This window comes from Lepus europaeus, chromosome 4 (genome assembly GCF_033115175.1).
Source record: "Lepus europaeus isolate LE1 chromosome 4, mLepTim1.pri, whole genome shotgun sequence".
Lineage (NCBI taxonomy): Eukaryota > Metazoa > Chordata > Mammalia > Lagomorpha > Leporidae > Lepus > Lepus europaeus.
In genome coordinates, this window is record NC_084830.1 from 103,659,840 (window position 1) to 103,673,337 (window position 13,498).

A 13,498-nucleotide genomic window follows, 5' to 3' on the forward strand; every position below is an offset into this window, starting at 1 on the left:
AAACCAATGAGGAGCCAGCACTGTGGTATAGCAGGTAAAGCCGCCACCTGAAGTGCCAGCATCCCATATGAGCGCCGGTTCGTGTCTCAGCTGCTCCACTTCCAATCCAGTTCTCTGCTATGGCCTGGGAAAGCAGTAGAAGATGGCCCAAGTCCTTGGGCCTCTGCACCCATGTGGGAGACCTGGAAGAAGTTCCTAACTCCTGGCTTCAGATCAGCACAGCTCCCGCCGTTGCTGCCAGTTGGGGAGTGAAATTCTCTCTCTGGCTCACCTCGCTCTGTGTTACTCTGACTTTCAAATAAATAAATCTTAGGAAGGAAGGAAGGAAGGAAGGAAGGAAGGAAGGAAGGAAGGAGGAAGGGCGGGAGGGAGGGAAGGAGGGAAGGAAGGAAGGAAGGAAGGAAGGAAGGAAGGAAGGAAGGAAGGAACCAATGAGTGTTTCCACAAATGCTGAACAACAAATGCACCAATTCAAGAAACAAGAATAAGGAAGACAACATGATGCTCCCAAAGAAACAGTATTTCAATACTAGACTCTGAAGATGATGAGATTAAAGAAATGCCAGAAATGAAATCCAAAAAATTGATCATAAGATTACATAGGAGGAATCAGAAGCAAATGCACAAACCAATGAAATCCATACATGACATGAAAGAAAATTTCTCCAAAGGAATTGCGACTTAAAGAGAAATCACAATAAAATCAAAATAAAATAGAACAAACAAAAAATGCAGTGGAAAGCCTTAACAACAGAATCTGTGAAGCAGAAGAAAGAATATCTGACTTAGAAGACAAAGCACAGGAAATTATACAGTCAGTACAAAAATAAGAAGAAGAAATTAGAAACTAAAACACACTGTTGGTAATCTATAGAATACTATCAAACAACCCAACATATGGGATCTAGGAATTCCTGAAGGCATGGAAAGAAAGGATCAGAAGGCCTTTTTAATGAAATAATAACAGAAAACTTCCCTAATTTGGAGAAAGAAAGGGACATCCAAGTTCAGGAAGCATATAGAACTCCTAATAGACATGATCAGAAAGATCTTCAGTGTGACACATTGTAATCAAATTTACCACAGTAAAACATATTCTAAAATGTGCATGAGGTAAATGCCAGATTACTTTCAGAGGATCTCCAATTAGGCTCACAGTGGGCGTATCAGAAACCCTACAGGCTAGAAGAGAATGGTGAGATACATTCTAAGTCTTAAGAGAAAAGAACTGTCAACCCAGAATACTGTACCCTGCAAAGCTCTCATTTATGAATGAAGGTGAAGTAAAAACCATCCATAACAAACAGAAATTGTAAGAATTTGTCACCACCCATCCAGACCTACATAAGATGCTTAAATATGTGCTGCACACAGAAACACAGAAACATGGTCATCACTATGAAAGAAGGTAAAGGAAGAAAATCTTCCATTAAAATTTCAAAGGAAATTCAAAGTAAAAAGTGGGAATTTTTTGGGAAAATGGCAGGGCAAAGTCGTGACTTATCAATAGTCACCTTGAATGTAAATGGCCTCAACTCTCCAGTTAAAAGAAATAGACTGGCTGAATGAATTAAAAAACAAAATCCATCCATTTGCTGCCTACATGAAAGACATCTCACAAACAAAGATGCACACAGACTGAAAATGAAATAATGGAAGAAGATAATCCATGCCAACAGAAACCAAAAAAGAGCTGGTGTAGCCATCCTAATATCAAACAAAATAGACTTTAACACAAAAACTGTTAAAAGATACAAAGAAGGGCACTATGTAATGATTAAGGAATCAATTCAACAGAAAGATGTAACTATTATAAACATATATGCACTAATTACAGGGCACCTGGCTATTTAAAAGAAATGTTAAAGGATCTAAAGGGAGGCATAGATTCAAATACAACAGTAATGGGGGACTTCAATACCCCACTTTCAGCAATGGACAGATCAACCAGACAGAAAATTAGCCAGGAAACAGCAGAGTTAGTTGACAGACCAAATAGACCTAACAGATATCTATAGAACTTGCCATCCTACAGTTGCAGAATACACATTCTTCTCATGGGTACATGGAACTTTCACTAGGATTGACCACATGCTAAATCGTAAAGCAAACCTCAGCAAATTCAAAAGAATCAAAATCATACCATGTATCTTCTCAGACCACAATGGAATGAAGCTGGAAATCAGCAACTGAGGAAATTCTAGAGCATATGCAAACACGTGGAGATAAAACAACACGCTCCTGAATGAACAGTGTGTCAAAGAAGAAATCAAAAAAGAAATAAAAAAATTTCTAGAAATTTTTTTACAACTACAACATATCAAAACTTATGGAATACAACAAAAGCAGTATTAAGAGGAAAGTTTAACCAGCGCTGCGGCTCAATAGGCTAATCCTCCACCTTGCAGTGCCAGCACACTGGGTTCTAGTCCCGATTGGGGCGCCAGGTCCTGTCCTGGTTGCCCCTCTTCCAGTCCAGCTCTCTGCTGTGGCCCAGGAGTGCAGTGGAGGATGGCCCAAGTCCTTGGGCCCTGCACCCCATGGGAGACCAGGAGAAGCACCTGGCTCCTGCCATCGGATCAGCGCGATGCGCTGGCCGCAGTGCACCAGCCACAGCAGCCATTGGAGGGTGAACCAACAGCAAAGGAAGACCTTTCTCTCTGTCTCTCTCTCTCACTGTCCACTCTGCCTGTCAAAAAAAAAAAAAGAGGAAAGTTTATAGCAGTTGGTGCCTACATCAAGAAATTGAAAAGGCACCAAACAAATTAGCTATCAGTGCATCTTAAGGATCTAGAAAACAACAGCAAACCAAGTCTAAACTAGCAAGAGAAAAGAAATAATTAAAATTACAAAAGAAATCAATAAAATTGAAACAAAAAAATACAAAATATCAACAAGACAAAGAGCTGGTTTTTTGAAAAAAATAAACAAAATTGACACTCTATTGGCCCAACTAACCAAAAAAAGAAGACCCAAATCAATAATATTAGAGATCAAAAAGGAAATGTAACAGCAGAAACCACAGAAATGAGAAGAATCATAAGAAATTACTACAAAGAGCTGTGTGCCAACAAACTGAGAAAACTAGAAAAAAATGGATAGATTCCTGAACACATACAACCTACCTAAATTGAGCAATGAAGACATAGAAAACCTAAACAGACCCATAACCAAGATGGAAATTCAGTCAGTAATAAAGACCCCCCCCCAAAAAAAAAAAAAAGCCCAGGACTGGATAGCTTTACTGCTGAATTCTACCAGACATTTAAAAAAGAACTAACCCCAATTCTTCTCTAGCTATTCAAAACAATTGAAAGAGAGGGAATCCTCCCAAATTCTTTCTGTGACGCCAACATCACCTTAACTCCTAAAACTGAAAAAGATGCAGCTGAGAAAGAACTACAGGCCAATTTCCCTGATGAACATGGATGCAAAAATCCTCAATAAAATTCTAGCCAGTCAAATCCAACAATACATCAGAAAGATTATTCACCTAGACTAAGTGGGCTTTATCCCTGGTATGCAGGGACAGTTCAACATTCACCAATCAATCAATGTGATACATCACATTAACAAACTGAAGAACAAAAACCATATGATTATCTCAATAGATGCAGAGAAAGCATTTGATAAAATACAGCATCCTTTCATGATGAAAACTCTAAGCAAATTGGGTGTAGAAGGAACATTCCTCAACACAATCAAGGCAATTTATGACAGACCCACAGCCAGCATTCTATTGAATGGGGAAAAGTTGGAAGCATTCCCACTGAAATCCAGTACACCTTTGCTATTCAACATAGTCCTGAAAGTTTTAGCCAGAGCTATTAGACAAGAAAAAGAAATCAAAGGGATACAAATTTCAGATAACATGATTCTATATATAGGAGATTCAAAATACTCCACTAAGAGATCTGAAATACTCCACTAAGAGACTATTGAAACTGATAGAAGAGTTTGGTAAAGTAGAAGATATAAAAATCAACAGCCTTTGTATACATAGACAACGCCATGGTTGAATAAGAACTTCTAAGATCAATTCCATTCACAATAGCTACCAAAAAATCAAATACCTTGGAATAAATTACACCAAGAAAGTCAAAGATCTCTATGATGAGAATTACAAAACATTGAAGATAGAAAGAGAAGAAGATACAAAAAATGGAAAAATCTCTATGTTCATGAATTGGAAGAATCAGTATCATCAAAACGTCCATTCTTCCAAAAGCAGTTTAGAGATTCAATGCAATACCAATCAAAATACCAAAGACATTTTTCACAGATATAGAAAAAATGCTGAAATTCATATGGAAACACAGAAGACCTTGAATAGCTAAAGCAATCTTATACAACAAAAACAAAGCTGAAGGCTTCACAATACCATATTTCAAGACATACTACAAGGCAGTTATTATCAAAATAGCCTGGTATTGGTTCAAAAACAGATTGACAGACCAATGGAATGGAATAGAAATGCCAGAAATCAATCTAAGCATCTACAACCAACTTATATTCGACCAAGGAGCTAAAACCAATCCTTGGAGCAAGGACAGTCTCTTCAACAAATAGTGCTGAGGAAACTGGATTTCCACATGCAGAAGTATGAAGCAGGACCTCTACATTAAACCTAACAAAAAATCCACTCAAAATGGATTAAGACCTAAATCTGCAACCTGACACCATCAAATTATTAGGGAACATTGGGGAAACCCTGCAAGACATTGGTACAGGAAAAAGAGTTCTTGGGAAAAAAAAAAACAGAGGCACAGGCAATCAAAGCCAAAATTAACAAATGGGATTACATCAAAATGAGAAGTCTCTGTACTGCAAAAGAAACATTCAGGAAAGTGAAGAGGCAACTGATAGAATGGAAGAAATTATTTCCAAACTATGCAACTGATAAAGGATTAATAACCAGAATGTATAAAGATCAAAAAACTCTCCAACAACAAAACAACCCAGTTAAGAAATGGGCAGAGGACTTAAATGGACATTTTTCAAAAGAGGAAATCCAAATGGCCAACAGACACATGAAAAATGTTCAAGATCACTAGCCATCAGGGAAATGCAAATCAAAACCACAATGAGATTTCACCTCACTCCAGTTAGAATGACTTTCATGCAGAAATCAACAAATAACAAATTCTGACAAGGATGTGAGGAAAAGGTACCCTAATCCACTGTTGGTGAGAATGTGAACTGGTAAAGCCACTGTGTAAGACAGTGTGGAGATACTTCAAAAAATTTGAATATGGACCTACCATGTGACCCAGCCATCCCATTCCTGGGAATTTACCCAAAGGAAATGAAATCAGTAAATGAAAGGGTTATCTGCATCCCCATGTTTATTGCAGTTCAATTCACAATAGCTAAGATATGGGATCAACCTAAATATCTGTCAAACAAAGACTGGATAAAGAAATTATGGGATATGTACACAATGGAATGCTACACAGCAGTAAAAAAAATGAAATCTGGTCATTTGCAACAAAATGGATGAATCTGGAAAACATCATACTTAGTGAAATAAGCCAGTCCCAAAGGGACAATACCATATGTTCTCCCTGATCTGTGAGAAATAATAGAGCCTAAAAGGAAATCTGTAGAAGTGAAATTGCACTTTAAGAAGCGATGACTTGTACAGCCCTTGTCCTGACTGTCAAGGAATAGGTTTTTTTCCTTCATACCATTTGTTGAACTCGTTAGTTAACATAGAGTTAATCATATGTGTATGCAGTCAATTGAAAATAGAATAAGAGGGGGGGTAGTTTATAGCCATCAAGCTGTATAGTTCTGCATACATTCATATGGACTTACTTCTAAGGGTACAGTTTAAAAACCTGCTATGGGACCTCAGATCCCATTAAGCTGAGTGGTAAAAATGCCATCTTTTTAAATTGATAATGTTAAGTGTTAAAGTGAACATACAGATAGGATTAAGTGTTAAAGTGATCATATAAATAGGATCAAGTGTCTGTTAATAATAATAGATAGAATTAAAAAGGAAAGAATGTTCCAACATGGGAAGCAGTCCACACAGCAGATTCATAGTATGACAATCAATTTAAGTAGCACTCTGGCCTCAGAATTAGCCCTTAAGGCATCCCGGTCTGGCTGAAAAGCCCATGAGAGCCTTTCAGGCAGGGAAAGCCAAGACACTGTGGCAAACAGTATTCTACATGAAGGACCTCTGTGGTGAGACCCCAGTGGAAAGAAGTGGCCATCAAAGAAGGGTATAATTTTCCCTGAAGGGAGGAGAGAACTTCCACTTTGCTTATGGCATTGTCTAAATACTGATGGAGATTGTGGATTCAAAAGGCTTCCACAGCCTAAGCAGCTCATGTCAGGAGCCTCATATGGTCACTGATATCATACATAAGAGTGTTAATTATTAAATTAACAGCAGGAGTCACTGTGCATTAACTCCCCATGCAGGACCTCTGTCCTCAATGAGTTGCATTATGAGAGTTAATAGTAAAACTTGTTCTCAGACAGTTTGTGTGTGTGTGTGTGTGTGTACAAACTGTTGAAATCTTTACTTAGTATAGAGTTGGTCTTCTGTGTATAAAGTTAATCGAAAATGAATCTTAATGGAGAATGGGACTGGGAATGGAAGAGGGAGGAAGAGGGGGGTAGGAGTGTGGGTGAGAGTGCGGGTATAGTGGCAAGAATCACTATATTCCTAAAGTTGTGCTTATGAAATTTGTATTCCTTAAATAAAAGGTTTTTTGGGGGGAGGGGAGGAAGCAGCATTCTGACATGGGATGCTGGCATTGCAGGTGGCAACTTAACCTGCTGCACCACAGTGCCAGCCCCCAACACTCTGGCAGATGTACTCACTGTAGATTATGACAAGTGCTTGGCAGGAAATAACCAGTGAGGAATGACAGAAACCAGTGAGCAAAGGGAGAGGGGACATCTTCAGATGTCACAGCTGTGGAAGGCTAGTCCTGAATGATGATGAAGCAGTGGAAGAGGGCATATGTGAATGTCCTAAGGCCCCAAGAGCCGGCATCTTGGGAAAACAAGAGAGATGTGGACACCAGAGAACAGTGGTGAAGGCAGCTGGGATGGATGAGGTCTGGGCTGCAGGAGAGCTGTGCCAAGGTTGAATCTTATTTCTTGTGCCACAGGAGGCCCTGGGAGGGTCCCTCTGGCTGGTGGGGATGGGTGCCTAGGAGAAAGAGCCCAGTTAGGAGGCTGGAGCAGTGTTAGGGGGTGAAGCCATGGTCTCTGGGAGTCTGGTGCCAGGATGGTGGTGGGAACCTTACAGATGGGCTACATGGGGCCTGTCCCATCAGCCATGGTGTCAGGCTCTGGAACGCTGCCATCCCCACTCAGCACCCCCTCTAGAGATCATGGGTGGTGGTGCATGGTTCTGGGTCCCATGGAGTTGCTTCTGGGCTGCCCTGCCCATTCCCTGGCCCAGTGACCTCGAACATGCCATGCAGCTCCTAGGGACCTCAGAGGGAGCTCAGAACATGGCAGAGGGCTTTCTGCCAACACAGTTTCTCTTTGTCCCTCTGCATCAGACTTGGGGTCAGACTTCTTGGGTCCTGCCTAGGTCAGAGGAAGGCATGAGCCTGGGTACAGTCACCCTTCCGAGCCTCAGCACATCTTTGCAGTGCACACAGTGGGGCTGCAGGAGGGGTTCTGTGACATGGTCCCAGGGAAGCGGAGAGCAGTTCCTAGCACACAACTGGTGCTGGGTGAGAGGGCTGCAGCTACTCTCAGATCCTCCTTCATCTCCTCACACCATGCCCTGGACTCTGCTCCCAGGCTCCTGGGCCTTGGAATGTGCCGACACTTGACATGTTCCAGATTTATTCAGACAGAAGCTCGGATTTTTTAGCACAAATGGCTGCACATTCTATGCCTTTTTAAAGATGTGACAATACACCCTGCAAACTGTTCCCTATCAGAACTCCATCTTTTTCACTGCTGCATAGTACTCCTTCCATTGATTACCATGCTTCATTTAATTGGTGCCATTTGTGCTGCTTCTAATGTTTTTGGCATCTCAATCGTTTCTGCAATGAGAAGTCTTATACACTTGTCTTTTTGCACACACGTTAACATATCTACAGAAAAAATTGCTAGGGGCCAGTTGCTGTGGCAGTTGGCACATGCACTTGAACTCCTAATAAAAAGTGTCAAATTACTGTCTGTGCGTTCTCTCTCACCAGCATATGAGGTTAGTGTCCCCACTTTCTTCACCCAGTAGGCCATCAGGATTTTCCCCACTTGTTCTATTCTGATACTATTGTAATTACAGTCATTTCTTTGACTACTACAAACACTCGCCCTCATTCACCATTGGTATTTTCTGTTCTGTAACCTCTCCATTTTCCTGGCACGTTGTCAAGGTTTGAGAGCTGATTTGTTGGTGTGTTTTTGGGACCCAAGGTGACTTTTGTGCACGGGACCTCTGCCTTGCAGAAGCCGGTTGGGTTTCTGTGGTTGAGTCAGACTGGTTTTTTATGGCTTCTGGATTTCTACCTGGAGGTACAAAAGCCTGCCACTCCCAGAGGATAGAAAGAAATTTCCCACATTTTCCTCAAGGAGTTTTATGTTTCTTTCAAATGTGAAAATCTCCAATCCTTTTGGCATTTATCCTGGTTTACACCGAGGTTTGGGTCCAATCTCACTTGTTCTGATAACAGCCAGCTCACCAGCCAGCTTCCAGGGATGATGAACGGCCTCCACTGTTGGACGGCACAGTCACCACATGGATGACATGACTGGATTTGGACCTTTGTCCTGAGAGCAATGAGACATCAAGGACCAGATCTGCACGTGGAAAGCATCACTCTGGCTGGCATGTCGTGGGCCAGCCTGTGTGCCACCCACTGTGATCCCAGGGGCATCCACCTCAGTGCTGGGGAATCGGTGGCAGCCTGTGTCCCCGGCCTGCTCTGCAACACCACTTCTCCAGGAATTCCCTGGGAATCCTTTCTTTTCCTTTTGGGTTTCAGCATATTCTCTTGTTTAATTGACAGGTGGTAACTGTACATCTTTTTGAGCTCAGTGTGATACTTTGATGCACAGATGCAATGTGTCGTAATCCAACCAGGGTGATTAGTGCATCTATATCTCACTAAGCAATTCTGTGTGTTGGGATCATTCAAAATCCCTCCTTCTGGCTACTAAGAATACAGAACAGACTATTATGGAGGGGCACACTGCAGAGCCCTGCAGCAATCCTCTGAGGAACTGCCTGAGCCTGCATATCCCCAGAGGAGCTCTCACACCCCACCCTCTGCCTGCTGTGGCCTCCTCTCCTCCAGTGAGCTCCACCTGCACCTGACCATGGCCTCCCCCTCCCACGGTCTTGGTGGACCCTCGTTGTCGCCCAGAAATCACCCAGGAAAACTCAACCCACATGCTGCAACTGTCCCTCTTTGTTCCCTGACCCCACCACTTCGCCCCTCAGCCCCTCCAACTTGAACCCCTGGGTCTCTCCCAGTCTCTATGCCTCCTGTCCTCACCAGGCAACCCAAATGCCTGTCAACTGAAACCTGGATAAATTATGGAATATGTACACCATGAGGAGGGGGAGGGGAGTGCTGGCCTTCACTGCCCATGCATGGGTTGATGTTTCCAAGTAAACCCAAGAGGCAGGGAGACAGGTGAAGCTGCATCTGCAGGTGCGGTCGTGTGTCCAGGTGAAAGCTGGGGTGCAGGCACAAGCACAGACCCAGATAGATGCAAAGTACAAGTTCAAGAACAGGTGCAAGTAGACACACCTGGCCTCTAAAAGGCCATGGCAAGTTCGTCTGGTGACTTTTGTGCTCTTTGTGAGACAAGAAGCAAGGGCAGTGGCTGAAAGTGAGTGGGCTCCACAGACGTCCTAGTTCCTGGTGCCAGCTCTGCTCCTAGTCTAGACTTCAGGAAGCCACAGCCTCTTGAGTTATCTCTTGGGTCTCATACATCAGTGTTTCAAGCCAAAAACCTTTGTCCTCTCCCTCCCTGGTGCACCCTACCCCCACCAGTAAATCAACCCACAGTGGCAGTCTCTCCTTCCTGACAAGGGTCTCCTTACACTTGCCAGCACCTCCAAGGGGGGCAGCTGCAGCAGGTCTCCCAGTTCACTGTGCTCACCCTGCCCCACCCCTCATGTCACTCCTGCAGCCAGAACCTCCCATGACCTCCCACAGCCCTTAAAATCCAGCCCCCAGCCTGTACCATGGGTCAAAGCCTGCATTTGTCTGTACCCTCTGTCTGCACCCTCAAAAGCCCCAGGATCCTGCTGTGTTCCGAGCTTTCTCTGCAACGCCCCCTCTCCCTTTGTTCACCCAGGTCACTCATCTGTCCCTCTCTGTCCTCAGCCCAGACCCCCCCCCCTCCACCTGAGTCAAGCCCCTGGCTGAGTTCTTGGCGTTGCCTCTGCTTCCCCATGGCTGTCTCCTTCAGTGTCCGTCTGTTCAGTGCACAGTCTGGGAGTCAGTGACCGTGCCTCCTGTTTTCTTTGCTGGGTCACCCTCCCCCACAGTTTCTGGCCCCTGGCTGGCCACTGCCTACAGGAGCTGCCTCCCTGGGCCAGCCTCAGCCTCCAGTGGGAGGTTTGGGTCTGATAAAAGCAGAGCAGTTACTGGTTTGGTGTGCAAAGCATGTAGGGTTGCAGAGTTGGGGGACCTCCTTCCAGGATGCACTGCCCCCCTCACCAATTACAGTCAGCCTTGGTTTCCTTGGGGGATTGGTTTCAGGACCCCTTAGAGTACCAAAATCCACAGATACTGAAGTTCCTTATATGAAGAACATAGCGTTAGCATATAGCCTATCTCTAGAAAACTTTTCACACCTAATGCAATGTCAGTGCTATGTACATAGTGAAGACACGATATTTTGGAGTATTTTCAGCTTGTGGTTGGTTGAATCTGTGGATGTGGAACCCACAGATACAGAGGGCCAAGTGTATGGCCTTGGGCAAATCGCTGCTCTCTGGGCATTATGTTGTCACGGAGATGACCATGGTTCCCCTCACCGTGCAATGACTCACAAACTGGAAGGCAAGGCCCCTGTGGGTTTCTTTCCAGCATCCTCTCCAAGCCCTCCTCTGCTGTGGGGCAGGCCTCAGCTGGGCACTGAGCAGCTTCTAGACTCTGACGGGGCCATGGGTATCCCTAACCTGTGATCTTCCCCCACCCACAATGTCTTCTCCCCTGCATCTCTCCTCCCCCATAGACGTGACCCAGCCCCTGGTAAGCCCCAACCCTGATCCTCCAGCAGGAACCCAGCTTCCTGCATGCGTGAACCTGTGAGCGCTGTCATTCCCTCCACAGGACCACAAGGCCCTCTGAGGACAGAGGTGCTCTCTCGGCTCCACCTCGTGGCTTTGGGGCCGAGGCCTGTGTAGTGCACAGCCGTGTTTGTCAGCTATGGTGCTGTCACAGTCCTGGGAGGCTGTGCTGGGGGTGCGCGAGGGGACCCTTTGCCTCTGACACTGACTGTGGCTTCTCTGCTTGTGTTTTGCAGGTCCTCCAGTAAGTGTCCGGGACTGTGCGCCCTGCTCCTGAAAGATAAGACATTTGGTTCTCTCCCTGTAACATGTCCTTGCAAACCACTTTTGGTGAGAGAGGTGGGCCCTTGAAAAACAGAAAAAAACCCACCCCAAACAAGAGACCCATTGGTTTTTGACTGGCAGGTGGAGACAGGTGCAGAATTCTGGGGTCTGACTGCCTCCTGAAACTGTGGTCTTTCCTCAAGCACCGGCACAAGCCCAGCACGCCTCGCCAACTCCGTGGCTCAGCCTGGTGCATTGCAAGTGCACGCCCATACTTTTTCAGGGCTGTGCAGCCACTGGCTCTGTCTTGCCGGCTTTGGCAGAAAGGGCTCTAACAACAGGCTAGGATTGCAGGAATGATCCCTAGATCCCAGGGTTCATTTTCCTTCTTGGCCAGAATACATTTTGCTCCCTGGCAGGTAAGAGGGCTGCGGTGCAGCAGACAGAAAAACCACTGAATCCACAAGGGGTGTGAGGGGAAGCAGTGGATTCCCCACAGCCTCCCCTTGGTGCCAGAGGCAGCCCTGGATGCGAGGGAAGGGGTGCCAATGGCCCCAGAAGCCACCTTCACTCTCCAGGGCATAAGAGTCATCTGCCTTGGCTTCCTCTTGGCAGCTTCTCAGAGCCTGATAAACCCCTGTGAATCCACTCAGGAAGCACAGTGCCTGAGGGCCTGAGCCAACATTAGCCATCTCCTTTCCTGTGAGCCCTTTGCTGTGATACATTTCCCGATCACATCCTTGGGGATCTGGGCTTCAGGCATGTTAGCCCCACCCTGAGCCAACAAAAGAGGCGTGGATCCCCTGACCATGAGCAGCATGTCACAGCAAGGTCTCCCTGCTGTCCCACGCAGAACACAGAGCACTGTAGAGGGTGTTTTATTTTTTTTAACTTGGTTATTTAAATAGTCGATGTATTAAACGCAGAGACTACCAACGTGCAACCTGCAAGGGGCCTAAAGGGGAGATAGAAGCCCAGGAAGGGGACCAGGCTAGGGCACGCACTGCGTGCTACACTGGGAGACTGCCAGGCATCGGCAATGATAAATGCTTCCCCCCACCGCTCTCCCATTCCAGGGCCTCAGGCAGGGACCGAGTAACCCCCAGGCCTTTCTGCCAGCCCCATTTCAGGAACATTTTCAGTTCCAGGTCTGGTCACAGTGGCGCTCCCCATGACTCCGTGGGGTCTGTGCCATTTGCCCCAGCTAACGTGGGGGTGGGAGTGACCCTGTGAGAAGCCCATGGCCTGCAGTCCCCCAGCCTGGCCTGACGAGGCAGGAAAAGGGAGCTGCATCCCCCAGACCCATTGGAACCCCATGTGGACGCCCAGCAGCCTCTGTGCAAGCCATGCGGGATGTGGATGGTGCAGGCCCCAGTGAGTTCTGAATGGTGTTCTGCCAAAAGTCTGATTATTAACGACGTATTAATCACCACAGGGCCAGTCGGGACGAGATGGCTACCCGGTAATTTGTCATTTATTTTTGTTTTTGCTCTCTTTGCTCTGTTCTCTTAAGTCACCACTGTCCCCCTGAGCCTTACCTGACTATCTGTGCCCCTTCCCCTCTGCTCTCAGGGCCGTGCTCTTGAGGCTTGTGGTTACACAGGTAGTGCCCGCAGGCAAAGTGGAGAGGCTTCCGGAAGGGGCCAGGGTGTCTCCCCAGATCCACCTGGCGCTGCGGTGGCATCCCCTCCCAGACACGCTTGGCTGCTGGTCTCTCCCCAGCCCACCATGCCAACTCCACACTCAGGAGCTTGGTGTTTGTGGTGCTGTCACTTCTCAGATCTATTACAAAGCAGACAAACATGAGCTAGCCCAGGAATTGATGTCCCCCAGCCCTACCAAGTGAGAGGTGGCCCAGCTGCCCTGGGACCTGCAAGGAGGTTAAGGACCATGGAGTGGGCAGCAGAAGTGCGAGTGTGACCCAGAGGGGAGACCTGCTCTGCACCTGCAGACTAGGAAGAGGCAAGGAAAGAAGTGTTGGTGGTGGAGACCGAT

General features: G+C 45.9%; 1 protein-coding gene across 1 annotated transcript in view; it reads left to right on the plus strand.

Annotated features, from left to right (window-relative positions):
- COL23A1 (collagen type XXIII alpha 1 chain) overlaps positions 1 to 13,498 on the plus strand; it is a 308,084-nt gene that overhangs the window by 255,657 nt on the left and 38,929 nt on the right. The window contains exons 4-5 of the mRNA XM_062189615.1: positions 11,476 to 11,483; positions 12,939 to 12,965. Of these exons, the coding sequence (XP_062045599.1) occupies positions 11,476 to 11,483; positions 12,939 to 12,965 (35 nt within the window). The remainder of the gene's footprint in view (positions 1 to 11,475; positions 11,484 to 12,938; positions 12,966 to 13,498) is intronic.